The 15,267-nt window shown below is 38.7% G+C and overlaps 1 protein-coding gene across 4 annotated transcripts in view; it reads right to left on the bottom strand.

The window, feature by feature from the left end:
- Window positions 1–15,267, bottom strand: part of RAPH1 (Ras association (RalGDS/AF-6) and pleckstrin homology domains 1) — a 94,334-nt gene that overhangs the window by 40,545 nt on the left and 38,522 nt on the right. For all 4 annotated transcript variants that reach the window (XM_062640647.1, XM_062640646.1, XM_062640648.1 and 1 more), the window contains exons 2-4: window positions 15,014–15,133; window positions 10,911–11,016; window positions 9,482–9,996 (exon numbers count right to left, since the gene is read on the bottom strand). In XM_062640647.1, the coding sequence (XP_062496631.1) occupies window positions 9,482–9,996; window positions 10,911–11,016; window positions 15,014–15,133 (741 nt within the window). The remainder of the gene's footprint in view (window positions 1–9,481; window positions 9,997–10,910; window positions 11,017–15,013; window positions 15,134–15,267) is intronic.

Here is a 15,267-nt window from a genome sequence, read left to right as displayed (position 1 = left end):
CATACTGGAGCCAGATACGGGAAGTGAGAATCTGGAGCTATTACTCTATGTTCCCAAGTGGCCAACCCTCTTCCTAGAACCCGTGCAACTCTGCAGGCAACTGGAATTTCCTAATACTAAGTGTTCAACTTTGCAACTTAAAAACACCCAATAAAAAATCCCCAAATAATCATGATTTAAAAAAAAAAAAAAAAAAAAATGTATTTTTACAGGAAGTATTTCTTAACTTCTAGGGACACTTAAAACTTCATGCCAGCTCTGACAGCTACAGTCTAAACCTATTGAAATTCACTGCAGTTTAAGAAACATGTCTGTGGATGCTTCAAATTAAGGAACTGCTGGACTGTGTGCATGACGTGCACTATTCTATAGTCCACTGTTCAAGTCCATGCACTTGCCATGTCAAGTTGTGATGATGCTTCTCTGATGAACACAAATCCTGGGATGCAGCAGGACAGAAAGCATTGCAAAAGCTATAGACCATTTCACTTCAAGCTTAGTTTCAGTACTGGTTTTAAGAGATTTAAGACTAAACTGCCACAAGAAAGAGGCAGTCCTGACCTTCCCCCAGCCTTGTGCTCTCACATATCTTTTGTGTGAACAGCAGTGACCATGCAGTCCAGCAGAACAGCAAACAACTAATTCAGACGGATTATTTTTCAGGGAGATCACAAGCTAATCCAAATCACTAGGCAGCTGCACAAACACTAGTGCCAACACAAAATGGGGCTAGACTGCCCAATTCAGCACCAGCATGGACCTAAATTAGTATGAACAGGAAAGAGGTTTCAAGCAATGGAATTTTCCCAAAAGAAAAAAACAAACATGAAAAATTAAATAAAATGGAGTATAATTTCACATCTATCCGAAGAGATGTATCAAGTAGAAGACTGAAAGAAGGAAAAGAAAACACCTCACCAAACTTCATGTTAACTGTGTTAGTTTGAGAAAGAGTATCAGATACCTCATTGTGTGAAGGGCTCTACCTGAGGCATAGAAAACAAGACATCACAGTAGCTAAGATACCTAAGCAATAAAAGTACACATAGCTTTAATTGGTTTTGTTTGAAGCTGCTGCCTGTTACACCAAGTAGTACCCATATTAAGTAACATTTGCTTATATGTCTGCTGACTTCTAAACTGTTAATCAGTTCTAAAAAATTACTGTAGACATCAAATGATTCAAAGATCAACCACCAGAAAAGAATGGATATACAGAGCTGGGGAGTTGAAGTCACAAACCTATCCTTTTGTTTAAAAGCAGGTAAGGCATACGAAAAAACTCAAACTCGCATTCATAAAGCAAACCACTGATGTGACTGGTCTAAAATCTTGAACTTTTACAGACATGAGACTACTAAATGTCAAACACAGGCAACTGCAACCAAGGCTGTAAATTTGGTTAACTTAAAATGATGACTTCTCTTTGTATTTGCAGACAAGTTTTATTACACTGTAACAGACTAAACACAAACCAGCATGCACAAAACAGATACAGCTAAAAGGACAGTTCTCAGCTGTTTCTCCAGAACATAAAGTCTCATTTTTTAGGTCTAAAATCCTTTAGAAACCTGATAAACCCAAGTTTTCATCCTCTAAGTTATAAGTGTATGCAACTGAAGAAAGCTGCGTAAATTCTTTTCTCCTCTTAAGAGTTTAATGTTTCATAATCAGCTGCTGTGTTCTTAATTTGTCATCTGTTACAAATTACATTTTTGGCAACCTGAAGTAAGGACAAACAAGTAAACTGTTGATAATTTCCTACAGATGTAGTATTTCTCTTCCCTAGTCAATTAAATGATACTGAAAAAGTAAAGGAATTTACTTGTCTTGGTTTTAAGTGGACTGGTCTATCTACAAAGAAATTGGCTGTTTTAAAAGCTCCATTACTCAATAACAACTTACAGAGTGATATCTTCACTGGAAACTGCAATCAAAGCATACAACTCTCTGCAGTGCTTCTGACAAAATTTGGTAACATCATAAGGCAAGAATTCTCATTTCTCAACTCAGGCCTAATGGTTTGGTCCAAAACTGCTGCTTCTGAGACATATGCTGCCTAGATTTGCTTGGTCATTGATCTAAGGTATTTTGTCTCTTTCAGATGAATCTAGTAAGAGTTCCAACCTCTGAGCAACCATTTTCTTAGCTTGCCTGTATGAACAATATATTTTTTCCTCAATAAATCCTATTAAATACAAGTGAGATTTAAAGTGTGGTTATTTATACTCGGCACCCAATTCAAACTGTCTTCTACAACCGTCAAAATCTGCAATAGTGACTTCTCTAATCAATGCATGCAAAGAGGTAGGAGGGGAAGCTAAAAATGATAAAAAAGGTCACTGGACTGCAGACAGCTTCCATCAGCAACAGCAGCTGTTCTACTGTTAGCATTACTAATTGTAACAGCACATGTACGCACACACACAGAAGTCTAACAATTTTAAGAGGGTACCAGCTCAGCTGACTACCACCAACTTACATTCTTTTCTTGTAGTAGACAAAAGTTTATTGCAACTGGAAAGGGAAGGCTGATGAACCTTGAACTGTACACCTTCATCTTAAGAAGTCAGAACAGCTAAAGAATAGAAACCATCAAGTGTTTGTATCTCTAAAGGAACACAATGCAATAAGGGCAGCACACCGCAGGCAAACTCTAACATACAGTACAGCTTTGCTGGAGACAACCATCTCACTACTGCCATACGCAAGGGGCTAACAGGAAAGTTTCTGAAGAAGCAATTTTAACTGCAGATAAATACATTTTGAATAGCAGAATTTGACTCGTTCAGCTGTTCGTCTACTGGAGAAGAATCCAACACTACAGAACAGCCAGAAAGAACTGCATTGAAATGTAGACAATGCCTTTAGAGTTCATACATAAGGTAAAAAAATACAGTATAATTTTGTTTTTTGAGTTGATAGCAAGCTTTGCTAGGCAGCTGTGTCAAATAGGACATGTATCACAATGTCCATTTTTCCTGCTCCTTCCGGGGAGGAAACTTTTGAGCTTATTCATCAGTGTGAGGAAAAGCTGACAGGCAATCTCAGAAGATAAATACATTCTTGCATGTTTTATGGCTCCTGCTGTACCTTAGTTAGTGACCTCTTATGTGAAAAAAAAAAAAAAAATAAAAATCATAGGGTGACTTTTAAATTCATGGCTATGAAATAAGTTGGATATGCTGACTGGAGAAACAAGATTTACCAATACATGGATAGTGTTTAGGTTCTCATTTTCCTTTCACTTTTTTTAAATTTATACAAACCAATTTTTAAAACCTACTATGCAATGTATGTGCAGTGAATTAAACTTTTAGAATGTCTCTCTTGAAGCCCAATTCAAAATTCTTACCAGATTAAAAAAAACCAAAGAAACAGCAAAAATAACCCACCCTTCCATTCTGTCGTTTGCTTTGCAGATTCCATAAGTATAATGTTGAGGAAGAACAAATTTAGTTTTTTAGTCAGTTTTGCCAGCACTGGAAAGAGTGTATTGGTAATCTTTGGGTTCTAGTGCATCATATGATGAAAACTGTTTTACTGTCATGAATAAACTTCATGATAAATGCCAAGCACATTTGATCACCAAAATACATAAGTATTGTTTATATTTTATAAACTGATATGTTTATTTCAGAGGATGTTTTGAAAGCCTTCAAAAATCTGGCAAGTGAAGAGTCATTTTACATTTATTTCAAGAACATTTGAAAACTGGATGGCTCACACTTCTTATGCCAAGAAAACTGAAAGCCAAAGTGCTTCAAGATATGCACAATTTTCCTTTACTGTTGACTTATTAAAAAATATGTAGTGACTAATAATCAGAAAAAAGAAAAAGAGGAAGAGACTGTCTAATTGTTTCAAATTAAGTCTTTCCATTCACTATTTTCAACTTAGGAAAAGGATAACTGGAAACTCTCCAGAATACACTTTGTGTACAAAACTATGGATATAATAAAACTGGCAGAAAATGAAATTAATTTAATTTTTTTTAAGAGTCTTTAGAAGAAATAGAAAACTAACATCTGTTACGTCTTGTCTGTTGTATATCTGCAGCTACTGTCCCAAATCTGAGACTAACATCCTTTGGATCTGCTAACCACACAAAGCATGGAACATAAGGAAAACTACTCAAACTTTAAGCTCCCAAAATACAAGAGCCAATAACGCTCTACTCCTCCAAGAGCTAAAATAGCCTACAACTGTCCTTTAAATCACCTACAAATACTACGTGAGGTTCAGCAATCCAATTCTATTTTAAGACACTGTTTCCTACCAAAGACCATACATATACATTACAGGTTGATTTCTCTGCATAGAGAAATTTAACTGCATTTTCATACAATGTAACGTTTGGCAATCACAGATGAAACATGACCTACAATGATTGTTAATGGGCAGAAAAGCTTCTGTGTTATGCCACTGCATAGCAAGTATTATTTTAGCAACAACATGTCCATACAAGAAACAAGGCAAAATTGCTATGAAACACAAACTGTCTTTACTTATGCCCATTCAAATTTTCCACTTTATCCCACTGGAGATATTAACCAACACATATTTCTCTATATGTGTTTAGCTTACATTACAACTGTTTTTGTGTCATGCCTCCAAAGCTCCTTTGTTTTCCCCCAAAGAAATGTTAACATCTACTATATACTACCTCCTCCCCTGCCAAGTGTAATCAAAGAACCTGTTGTTCTAATGCACTTGCAGTCCCCTGTCATGATTTTCACCTCTTACATATCCAGCCTAAAACTACAATGAACTTAAGCAAAAGCTGGGCAAGGGGGAGGGAGGAGAAGAGGGGAAGAGGCATTACCAACTGCCAAATTATGCTCTGTCTTCATATGGAAATCAGAATCTCTCAGCTGTGCAAACTGGATTACAAAGAACTCCATCATACCGGGAGGGAGGAGATACTGTACTGTGCAGATGGCAGACTTCAAACTTATCTGCAACTTCTTCAGTGAGTAGATGCAGGACAGTAACAGCGACTGTCCATAAATAGATCCTTTCAGACATAACTAGCAACATGAGCATGAAAAGCCCAGCTCACTGTTCTCTCTCTACTACTTTCTTCTGCTGTTGGTCTAGAAAAGCTTACTGAAAATAAAGACAATTTCTCGGTGGCAGAGGGACTGAAGGAGGAAGGAAAAAAATAAGATGGGTGGGTGGCGGGACAAATTAGTCATATAGCTGTCACTTCCCCTACCTTTATCTCATGCTATTACATCACTCATTCAATCTAGATTCAAGTAAAGTATTCCACAGGCAAAAACTAAGATTTAAATGTATGCCACTCATTACACAACTAGAAGCACAGAAGGCAAAACATAACCTACAAATTTAAGGAAGAACACTGTTCAAGCAAGGATTTGGAAAATATTTCTGTGAAAGACAAATTTCAATTCAGCAAAAATTACAGGGGCCTGGGGTGGGGTGGAAACAGCTTCTCTTATTCAGCAGTGCTTAGAGGAGACTGGAGAACATTAATGCAGACAAGACCATGCTTAATACCGCCAAGACAAGACCCTGAGACTACAAAGCCAATAAGACTACAGGTAACAGAGTGTTACCATCTGTCATGATGCTGATACATCTTCAGTCCCAGAAGTTCCTGCAGCACAGAACACTAGGAGAAAGATGAAGACCTTGACTCTAAGGTGACTGTCCAACTGCTCAGGCAAAAAGATTTGAATAATCCATTATTACCAATGAGTGCATTCCTGCTGTCCCTTCCAGCCTCCAGTTCTTGGCTACAATCCTACTAAACATCGGCATACACAAGACTCCTCTGAGCCTTTGCAATTCACCCAAATAACATAGAATGAGCCCCAGAATAAAAGTATGTTTTGGTGTGTTTAAGTACCAAAGATGGGGCAGGGTAAGAGATGAGACAATGTAAGAGCTTTAGGGAAGGAAGGATGAGAAGAAAGGGAAGTCATACCCTCCCATTTTGGCTGACTGTAGAATTTCAGCCTCTTTTCATGACATTTGTCACTATTATCACTCAGAAGGTATACTAAACTATGCATAACTTCATTGAAAGGCAGTTCTTTTACAGGATTTCCTTACATTTCCAGGTCAGGAAGCTCTTAAAATACATAGCAGAATTGTTTCTCTAAGATAGAATACTGAAATTAATAACTGCAAAGCTTAATATCCTTTTTCAGACAAGCATTTCCCCATATCAAAATGGTCTTCAATTTTACTGTTTTACTGCAAATCACAAGAGGAAGAGCATACCTTTAAGCTGCAGAAGAAAGGATGACTTTTTAAAGTACCTATACTACCTGGAGAGGACAGAAAGGGTCAGTCAAAAGGGCAGAGCTGCCAAATCACTGACCTTTTTTGCAAGAGCCATAGCAGCAGAGAAAAATTCTAAAGGTCAGTTTAACTACAGTCTCAAGGAAGACAGGCAAAAGAAAAGAGTTAACTTGAAGCACTATGTGAGAATAACAAATCTTACAACAGATCTGCTATGGCCAGAGCCACTTTCTGCATTAAAAAAAAAAAATAAAATCTTGGTTTTAATACATGGGCACTATGTCCTCTTCAAAGTCTACTTCCTCAGAGGTATGTCCTCTATTAGAAACAGCACCACTGAGTCAACTGTGTGGGTGGGTGGATGAAATTTAGCCATAGTAGGAAAAGCTGGTTCAGTTTACAACCTAGCCATAAAGATTAGTAAACCCCTTGTCGTGGTTTAAACCCAGTCAGGCAGCTCGTTCACTCACTTCCCCCCCTTCTTGCCCTCCCCCTAACTCCAGGAGGGACAGAGAGGAGACTAGAAAAGAATGCAACTCCCACAGGTTGAGATAAGAACAGTTTAGTAACTAAAGTATAACACAAATCACTACTGCTACCACCAATAATAATAATGATAAGAGAAATACCCTTCCGGGTAACTCCCAGTTACATCCTGGGCATGACGTGCTGTGGTATGGAATACCTCTTTGGTCAGTTTGGGTCAGGTGTCCTGTCTCTGCTTCCTCCCGGCTTCCCCTCCTCCCTGGCAGAGCATGAGGCTCACAAAGTCCTTGGCCAAACCAAAACATCAGTGTTACCAGCTCTGTTCCCAGGCCGAAAGTCAAAACACAGCACTGCACCAGCTACCAAGAAGAAGAATGACTGCTACTGCTGAACCCAGGACACCCCTGAACAGTGGTTTTAAGGCACTAAATGAATGAAAAAGCAAACAAACTCCTTTGTTTGTATTCAATGATTCTACCGGGGAATCCTTGGGTTTTTGTCCATTTATAAGGTGAAGTTAATTTCAAAACCACCACCACAGAGTTTGTCACAAACTCAAAAAATGTGATTTTTTCCCCTTTTCTGAAAAAGTCCCATCCCATCACAGTTTTAATACTGAACAGCTGAACACCAATTCTGTAAACTTGGGGAAAATTTCTCAGAGTTCAACACTTTCTTCAGCCTACTGAAAAAGGATAGAGCAAAAACAAAGCAGCACTGTTACCGAGTGTAGAGGTTTCTGCTTGAGAGCAGAATTTGGCTCTCAAATTACCAACACTTTCTGGTTACCTCCTTCAAAAGAATCATTCTTATCAACTTATCTGGGCAGAGAAACAATAGCCACATTCTTATGAGAAGCAATCACCAGGTTTACAAAGGCAGTGCTTGCATGTCTTTGTGAGAAAAGCTTTTGGGGTGATTTTGAGCCTTGCAGTCACTGGCTAAGAGCACAGAAAGCAACTGCAACACTTGCAGCAACACAAATTAGCTTCCTGTGAAGACAAAGCAAGTTCTTGACCTCTGTCTCTTGATTCACCAACATTAAGTTCCTTAGAATAGCAAGAGGTGGCTTGTTGATTACTCATGCCGCATCAAGAATTGGAGAGACAGAAGACAAGATGGGCAAACTTACTGATGCCTCAGCATATCACTCCTGAAGTAAGAGGGGCTAAGATCTAGAGGGAGACCTGCAAAATCAACTGCAGACAACATTCTGCGTTTCTCAAAAATTAAGAAATACAAAATTTAAGTTTTTCTTGTACTATGCAAGTTACAGAAGCAATTACTTGAAGAATCTTTTTAGCCTGAGAGACAAAAATGAAGTATTGCCTAACTTCCTACATGAAAACTCCAAAACAAACGAAGAGATATCAGCATGAATAGCAGGAAAAAAAACCAAACCCAAAAACAAACAACAAAACCCCACACCAAAAGAAGCCTTGTCATACTACAGAAAGAAGATGATTGACAAGCAGCAATATAACTGATGATTGTCATAGGCTGGTTGCAGCACTTAGGCCTACAGCAATACTGCAAAGGTTTGCATTTTAACTTTGCTAAGAGAAAAGAATACATTTCTATCTACCTCTGGTTTGCTTCACTCAATACAAATCTCCAATAAAATAATAAACTTAGATAATTTAATTTAAAATAAATACTGAACACTAATTTTTTCTACAAAGAGACATTTTACCTAAACTGTCGCTTAGTCATTTCTTACCACTTCAAATAAAGATTTAAATTTAAGTGTGACCTTGTGGAGCTGATCATTACACTGACAAGCCTGCATCATTCACTCTTTATATCAAATGAACTTTTGCTGCAGATGGGCAGAGGTATGCTTTCAGCACAGCTAATTCAAATTAGTGTTAATTATTGATTAGAATAAACTCTGCTTGTTCCAGTTTTCTCCCGTAAAAGAGAACACACATATTAGTACAACTGACTTTAGAACAGGCCAGATTTCTGTTTCTGAGAGTATTTCTACATGACATCTTCTAGTTTCAGTTCTGTAAATTCACCATAACATTTTTCTCATTTCTTTACACATGTCACCATCACTTTCAATGTTCCCAAACTGCCTGTGGTTTTACTGAAAGGTTTCCCCTCTGATTAAGCAATGCCAAGGTGCCAAAATACCAAATGAACATCTGTTCTTGCTGCACCTCAGCCCAGTTGTTTTTGTGTTGTGCATTGCTTCAAACAGGTCTCCCTGTCATACATTAAACAAGAATATTAAGTAGCAGCAAATTACTGGCATAGCATAGCTCCAGATAGGCACTAAGCTGCTTCATGTGTATGAAGTGTACTATAAAAGGAATGTAGTCTTGTCAGTTATACTTTCTCTGTTCCACAGCTGTGTGCTCCTCAGACTTAAATTAAAAGCAATATATGAGATTTACTCAGGATAAACCCATCAACTATAAAACATTAAAATCCATGACTGGCATAAGAGAAGGAAGAGATGGGAAAAGCTGTTAAAAAAAAGAATCTTTAAAAGAGTCTTGCACACAGGAACAAAACCAGAGAAAGAAGTAGCCACAGCAGATGAGGTCCATAGAAAAAAAAACAAAACAAAACAGCCTTAATCTTTAATCAACCCTACTGCACTGAAGATATTCAGCTAGGAGTGTCAGCATGGGGAGGGACAATGGATGGATGAGTTTAAAGAAAAACAAACAAAACCAAACCAAGCCAAAATCTTGAAGTAGTGACACTCTACCTCAGTGATTGGTTGCCCTTGTGATGTCAAGTCCAGTTCCTGAGGTCTTGTCACTTTATCAATATCCAAGGAATCCATGCTGGAAGCTGCAGAGGTTATGCTGGAACGGGAGGAGTTACTGATTGAGCGCACCTCAGCATCACTCACTGTGCCAGCAGATGCTGTCCTCCTGTGCTGAGCAGTAACTACTGGTTTGGTGTCTTCTGCAACAGACTGTTGGGCTGCCTCATCCATGCTCAAAGAGGCCTTCTCTAACTGTGCAGTGATGTCATCCAAAGATACATTGGCATGTGATGGTTTAGTCACCTTACCAGATGAGGATAATCCTTTCATGCTGCTGTGCTTAGCAGAAGTTCGGCTAGCAGGTGGTTTCAAAGCCTTGGATTCTGTGGCAAGGCGTTTCACCGCAGCATTGTTTGCTGAATGAGACCCAATACTGCTGAGCTCCTGCTCTATGGAACAGAGATCAGCCATGAGAGCATCTAGATCCACAGTCTCCCCCTGATTCAGGGCTTCTGCAACAAACAAGATTTCAGTACATGCAGTCACTTGATTCATCTGTGAAATGCTTCACTTTGTGTTATCAGGTTTAACAGTTAGGTTAAGGGAACAAAGGAAGCTGTATTTTCTTTTCCCATCTGTATTGCAAAAATCTCTGCTTACTGCTAAGCAGAAATTTATTTGCACTACTAATCCTGACTGTTCTAAGGGCAACTAAAAACCCAAAAATCAACAAACTATTTTGATTAAATACGTTTGCTGACAGAAGAAATCTAGGACTGTTTGGATCACACCTGAAAAGTTTAAACTGCTGTCCTGTGAACAGAATCTAAAAGTACGTTTGTATAATATCATGCCTCAACTTCTCAAAAGAAATGTAGGTGTTTTGCTAAGCATTTTCTGCTAAAGCAATTCAAGGTATGTGACACTGCTTAAAAAAACCCAAACCACAGAAAACAAAAAAACACAAACCCACAAAATACTATACAACTACTCAAGCCATTAAACTGCAGCTTCCTGTATTATAACCAGGGGAAGCTATTTTAAGACAAAGAAAAACTTTTTTTTTTTTTTACTATGAAAGCATTCTGTAGCTATATTCCTGCATCCTGTCCCATGAAGATGCCTTTTTTTTCCCATTTAACAGTTACACATCAATTCATTCTTTCATAAGCCCAGATCCCAGAATATTTATTTCTGTATAAAAACTAGGCTACAATTCTCAGATACCAAGTTCTATAAAAGAAACTGGTTTAAGATACTAAAAATTCTGTGCCACCAGAAAGCAATGCCTTCAGCAAATATTCTCACTTCAGCTAGAAGTATATTTAAATGTACTTATATTTTACAATGCTCTCATTTATAGCTGGAATAGGTTGGCCTTTTTTTCCCTAAACTAATATTTGAAAGGGTAAATAATTCAACAAACCATTCAAATTGTACATGGAGAAGCGATACGAGAAGTTGGCAAGATTGGTTTCCTGACGGAGGGGTGATCTCTTCACTGGTGCCACAGGCTTGTCTGTATCCAAACTCTGAAAAAAAAACAAAAAAAGAGACAGGACATAGTTTTGACAGGGAACTGGGCAAGCAAACATTTAAGATAAAAGTAACTTTCTTTAAGAGAAGCTTTTCAAAAACTCCTGGCATGTTAAAAAAAAAAAAACAACAAAACAAAACAAGAAACAAACCACCAACTCTTGTTCAGGCTTTAGATTTCAAACACTGAAATACACATCAGATATTCAATGGAAAAAAAAGGTTAAACACATTCTGTTTTGTTTTTTCTTTCTTTTAGAATCAAAAGAATGGAAGCATGTCCATTCTTTTTGAACAAGTCCAGAGGAGGGCCACAAGGATGATCAGGGGACTGGAGCACCTCCTGTATGAAGATAGGCTGAGAAAGTTGGGGCTGTTCAGCCTGGAGAAGAGAAGGCTGCGTGGAGACCTCATAGCAGCCTTCCAGTATCTGAAGGGGGCCTATAGGGATGCTGGGGAGGGACTCTTCATTAGGGACTGTAGTGATAGGACAAGGAGTAATGGGTTAAAACTTAAACAGGAGAAGTTTAGATTGGATATAAGGAGGAAGTTCTTTACTGTAAGGGTGGTGAGGCACTGGAATGGGTTGGCTTGGGAAGTTGTGAATGCTCCATCCCTGGTGGTGTTCAAGGCCAGGCTGGACAGAGCCTTGGATGTGATGTGTCCCTGCCCGTGGCAGGGGGGTTGGAACTAGATGATCTTAAGGTCTGTTCCAACCCTAACTGTTCTATGATTCTATGTTCCAAATACATTTTTAAGTGGTGCTACGTACCAGCTCACTCTGAAACAGACAGCTGGCTTACCTGTAACAACGAATCTGCAGTGAACTGCACAAGTGTGTAAACACATTCAAAACTGTGGCATCCTCTCTAAGAAATGCATCATTAGCTTATGAGCATAAGCATGGCATAAGAACACGAAAGACTTCCATGAAGAACTGGTTTTTATTAAAAGGGATTTAAAATTGGCTAAACTCAGACATTTTTCTCATTTCGTCTTTCCTGTGAAAAACACTAAATTATGAAAGCAAACCCCAGTCAGTTTATGTAAGGTAATTTAATTTTTTAAAGAAAAACTAGTATTAGGAGGGGGAGACATAATTCTACCTAATACATTAAGTTATGCTTTGAAGGCTAATGTGAGCATAATATTATAATAAATACCAGTATTTTTTAAGTAGCAAGGAGTAGGTCACTATCACCCAGCTGGTGACCCAAGATGACCGGGTCTGGAACTGGTACCCTTGGAGTGACAAGGTTACATGAGGAACATAGCTCTTGCTGTTGCTGTTGCTGAGGCTCAACAGGCCTGCAAACGGTTTGAATTTAAGCAATAGTTGTTCCAATAAAGCTTTCCTGAAGGTATGCTCGTCTGAAAGAAATGCATCTCTTTAGCTCCAACAGAACAAGGTTTCTCACCAAGCTTTTTGTTAAAAATCAAATGCACTATTTTTTCTCCACTATTTATTTTTGCTGAACTCCCTTCTCTCCTCAGTTTGGTTTGAACTTCAAAACAAACAAATCAATCACTGTTTTGGGAAGTCAACCATCACTTAGTAAGGAGAAGCAAGTGATGCAGCCTTGTCTTCCATCAGGTAGAAAAAACCTCACCTCTGGTACTTTTCATAGAGCTTACATATTGTCCAACACAGGATAACTGAAAAAAAAAATAAAAATAATACATCTGTCTACAACCCTAGAGGCAGCAGTGAAACTGGAGACACAATAGGCAAATTATGGCTCTTTCAGGTTGAACACATAGAATTACCACAACATGTATCCTGTAAAACAAACACATTTGAGTTTAAACCATCTAAAAAGTGTTTTATCTTAATTATTAAATTCAGTATTTCACATCCTTAGAGACACACATGAAATACTCTATTATCAGGGTACGTTCTCTATAACACATTATAACGCTCACTACCAGTATGGAGAACTGCTAAAAACTGGAACAGCACCAAAAGCTTAGGTCTGCATGATCATAAGAAGCAAGGCAAGATTCCCTTCCTTTAACCTGCACCACAGAGTAGGATAACTAGTGCTGGATAAATGTTAATGCACTCTGCATCAGTGCCAAACACTGCTCTTGTGCTGCAAATATTGTGACTATATTTTATAATGCTTTTATTAGACCAACCATCAAAGAGGGCAAAGTGAATTCAAATGATCTCATGGGCATCTTAACAACTACAAATTTTTTAAGAAGAACTTGCATCTGGGGAGAAATCTGGGCCTTACTTTCAATCTCCCCCACAAATAAACATTTAGAAAATCTAAAAAGGAAGTTCAAGGAACTCGGGGGCAAAAAAAATCCCTTCCTCCTACTGCTTTTAGCATCCAGTTGATAAATAGAAACAAATGATGAGATGCAGGAGAATGCACTTTGGAGCTCATTAGCTCTAATCACCCCCTTTATTCGGGCTTTATTGGGACAGCTGCTTCAGAACACAATCACTTTTCATCAAACGAACTGAGATACAACTAACTGCATTAACTTGTTTATTATACAAAACCATATGAGGTCATTCAAAGTTTTGGGGAAGTGTCATTTCTCAGTCGTCACAAAAGAAGGGCAACTGTCAGGCTACCTTGCAAACTGTGTTGTACAGTAATAGGAAAGAGAAAAATAAATAAAGTGGGTCATCCCTTTAACTATCTGTTAGTACGTTTTAATAACTTTGCACGGATAATCATTGCAAATTGAGACATCACCATTGAGACATCAGCCTGTATGTCAACAGCGTTGCTGTAAGCCCCAAGTAAAGTATGGTTATATTTCTAGGCTGGTCATACTTGAAAAAAATGGAGCAGAGAACAAAAAAACTAAGACTGACTATCCACTGTGCTCTTCTGTGAAGACCCTCCTTTGAGATAATTTACAGAGCCCATGCTTCTAAAACGCCTCCCAATTACTGTTAGAAATCCTTCACAGGAAGTTAAAAAAAAACAAGAGTTCCTATAAATACACAGATTTATTTCACTGTCTTCCATTCATCTCAAAAGACAGGATTCTTTATTTTCCTACATGTACAAGTTCGGGGGGGGGGGGGGGGGGGGGGGGGGGGGGGGGGGGGGGGGGGGGGGGGGGGGGGGGGGGGGGGGGGGGGGGGGGGGGGGGGGGGGGGGGGAATCATAAAATCATTTTCCCCTAGAGTGCTCTCTACATTTAGATCTTGCAAGCAGAAATTTAACCAGAAGGTATCAGAGGCAAGTCTGAATTTGAAATGTTGTCACATGGATTAGCTCAATGTTCCTTCAGTCTTTGGGTATGATGAAGATGAGAAAAGCTACCTCTTCTCTAGCTTTATTAAACTTGAGGTATCATACCTTTCTTAAGACAAAGAGGGAGGGGATTAAATACCTTATTCAGGGGGGCCAGCTCACACGGTTGAAAAAAAACATAGTCACAGAGAAATGGTCTATCACCCTGGGAGTCTGGCATACTACACAAAATGCAAGATCTGCTTACGAAGAAAAGAAAAAGCCCTAGAAAGAAGACATTTCCAAAAGGAAATGTCCCATCAGCTGTAGGAAGGGTTCTCTGGAATAATGGCAAGCCTTCCAGGGTGTGTCAGGGCACCTTACCATGTCATCAGTGACAACATTCACAATGTCTTGTGCCCTACTGCTCTTCAGGCGCAACAAATAAATACTGCCTGTCATAGCTAGACAATGTCCAACCGTATGTTTGGAGATACAGCCTACCTCTAGCCAACTTAAGTCAATGTTTCATCATATACATGAGGACAAATACCAGTTCCATAGCTGCCTTTGGGAAAGCTCAAACTAGCAGGTTTTGAAAAACGACTTTAACAACTTTGAGATGGGGAAAACAAGCCAATTTAGAAATATTTGAAGAGTACTGAGCTGGCCACACACTTCAGTCTAATTGGCTGCAAGTAGCAGTGCTAAGTAGTTATGATTCAACTGAAAAGCAACATGCAATACTTAATAAAGAATTATTCTGCGAGATGATTGAAACCTCCCTAACCTGTGTGAGCTTGTCCAGTTCCCCCAGCCATGCCCCAAACATCTTGTCCAGATCCTGATCTTCCTTATCACTATCTTCTTCTGCACCATGGTCAAGTTCTTCATCTGATAATTGCTCCATCTGAAAAAAAGAAATTATACATATATAAGTTTGATACTCAAATTGTATCAGTGTCTAATAAATCTGGTGTCAGCTACTAAGTTTATGAAAAAGCATTCTGAAGTCAAAGCACATATTTGTCCATAAGCTTTATA

Source organism: Pezoporus occidentalis, unplaced genomic scaffold (genome assembly GCF_034315485.1).
Source record: "Pezoporus occidentalis ecotype Australia unplaced genomic scaffold, CSIRO_AGI_Poc_V1 ctg66, whole genome shotgun sequence".
NCBI classification, from domain to species: domain Eukaryota; kingdom Metazoa; phylum Chordata; class Aves; order Psittaciformes; family Psittacidae; genus Pezoporus; species Pezoporus occidentalis.
The sequence above is the reverse complement of the archived record's forward strand: the minus strand, read 5'-3'. Positions and strand labels throughout refer to the sequence as shown.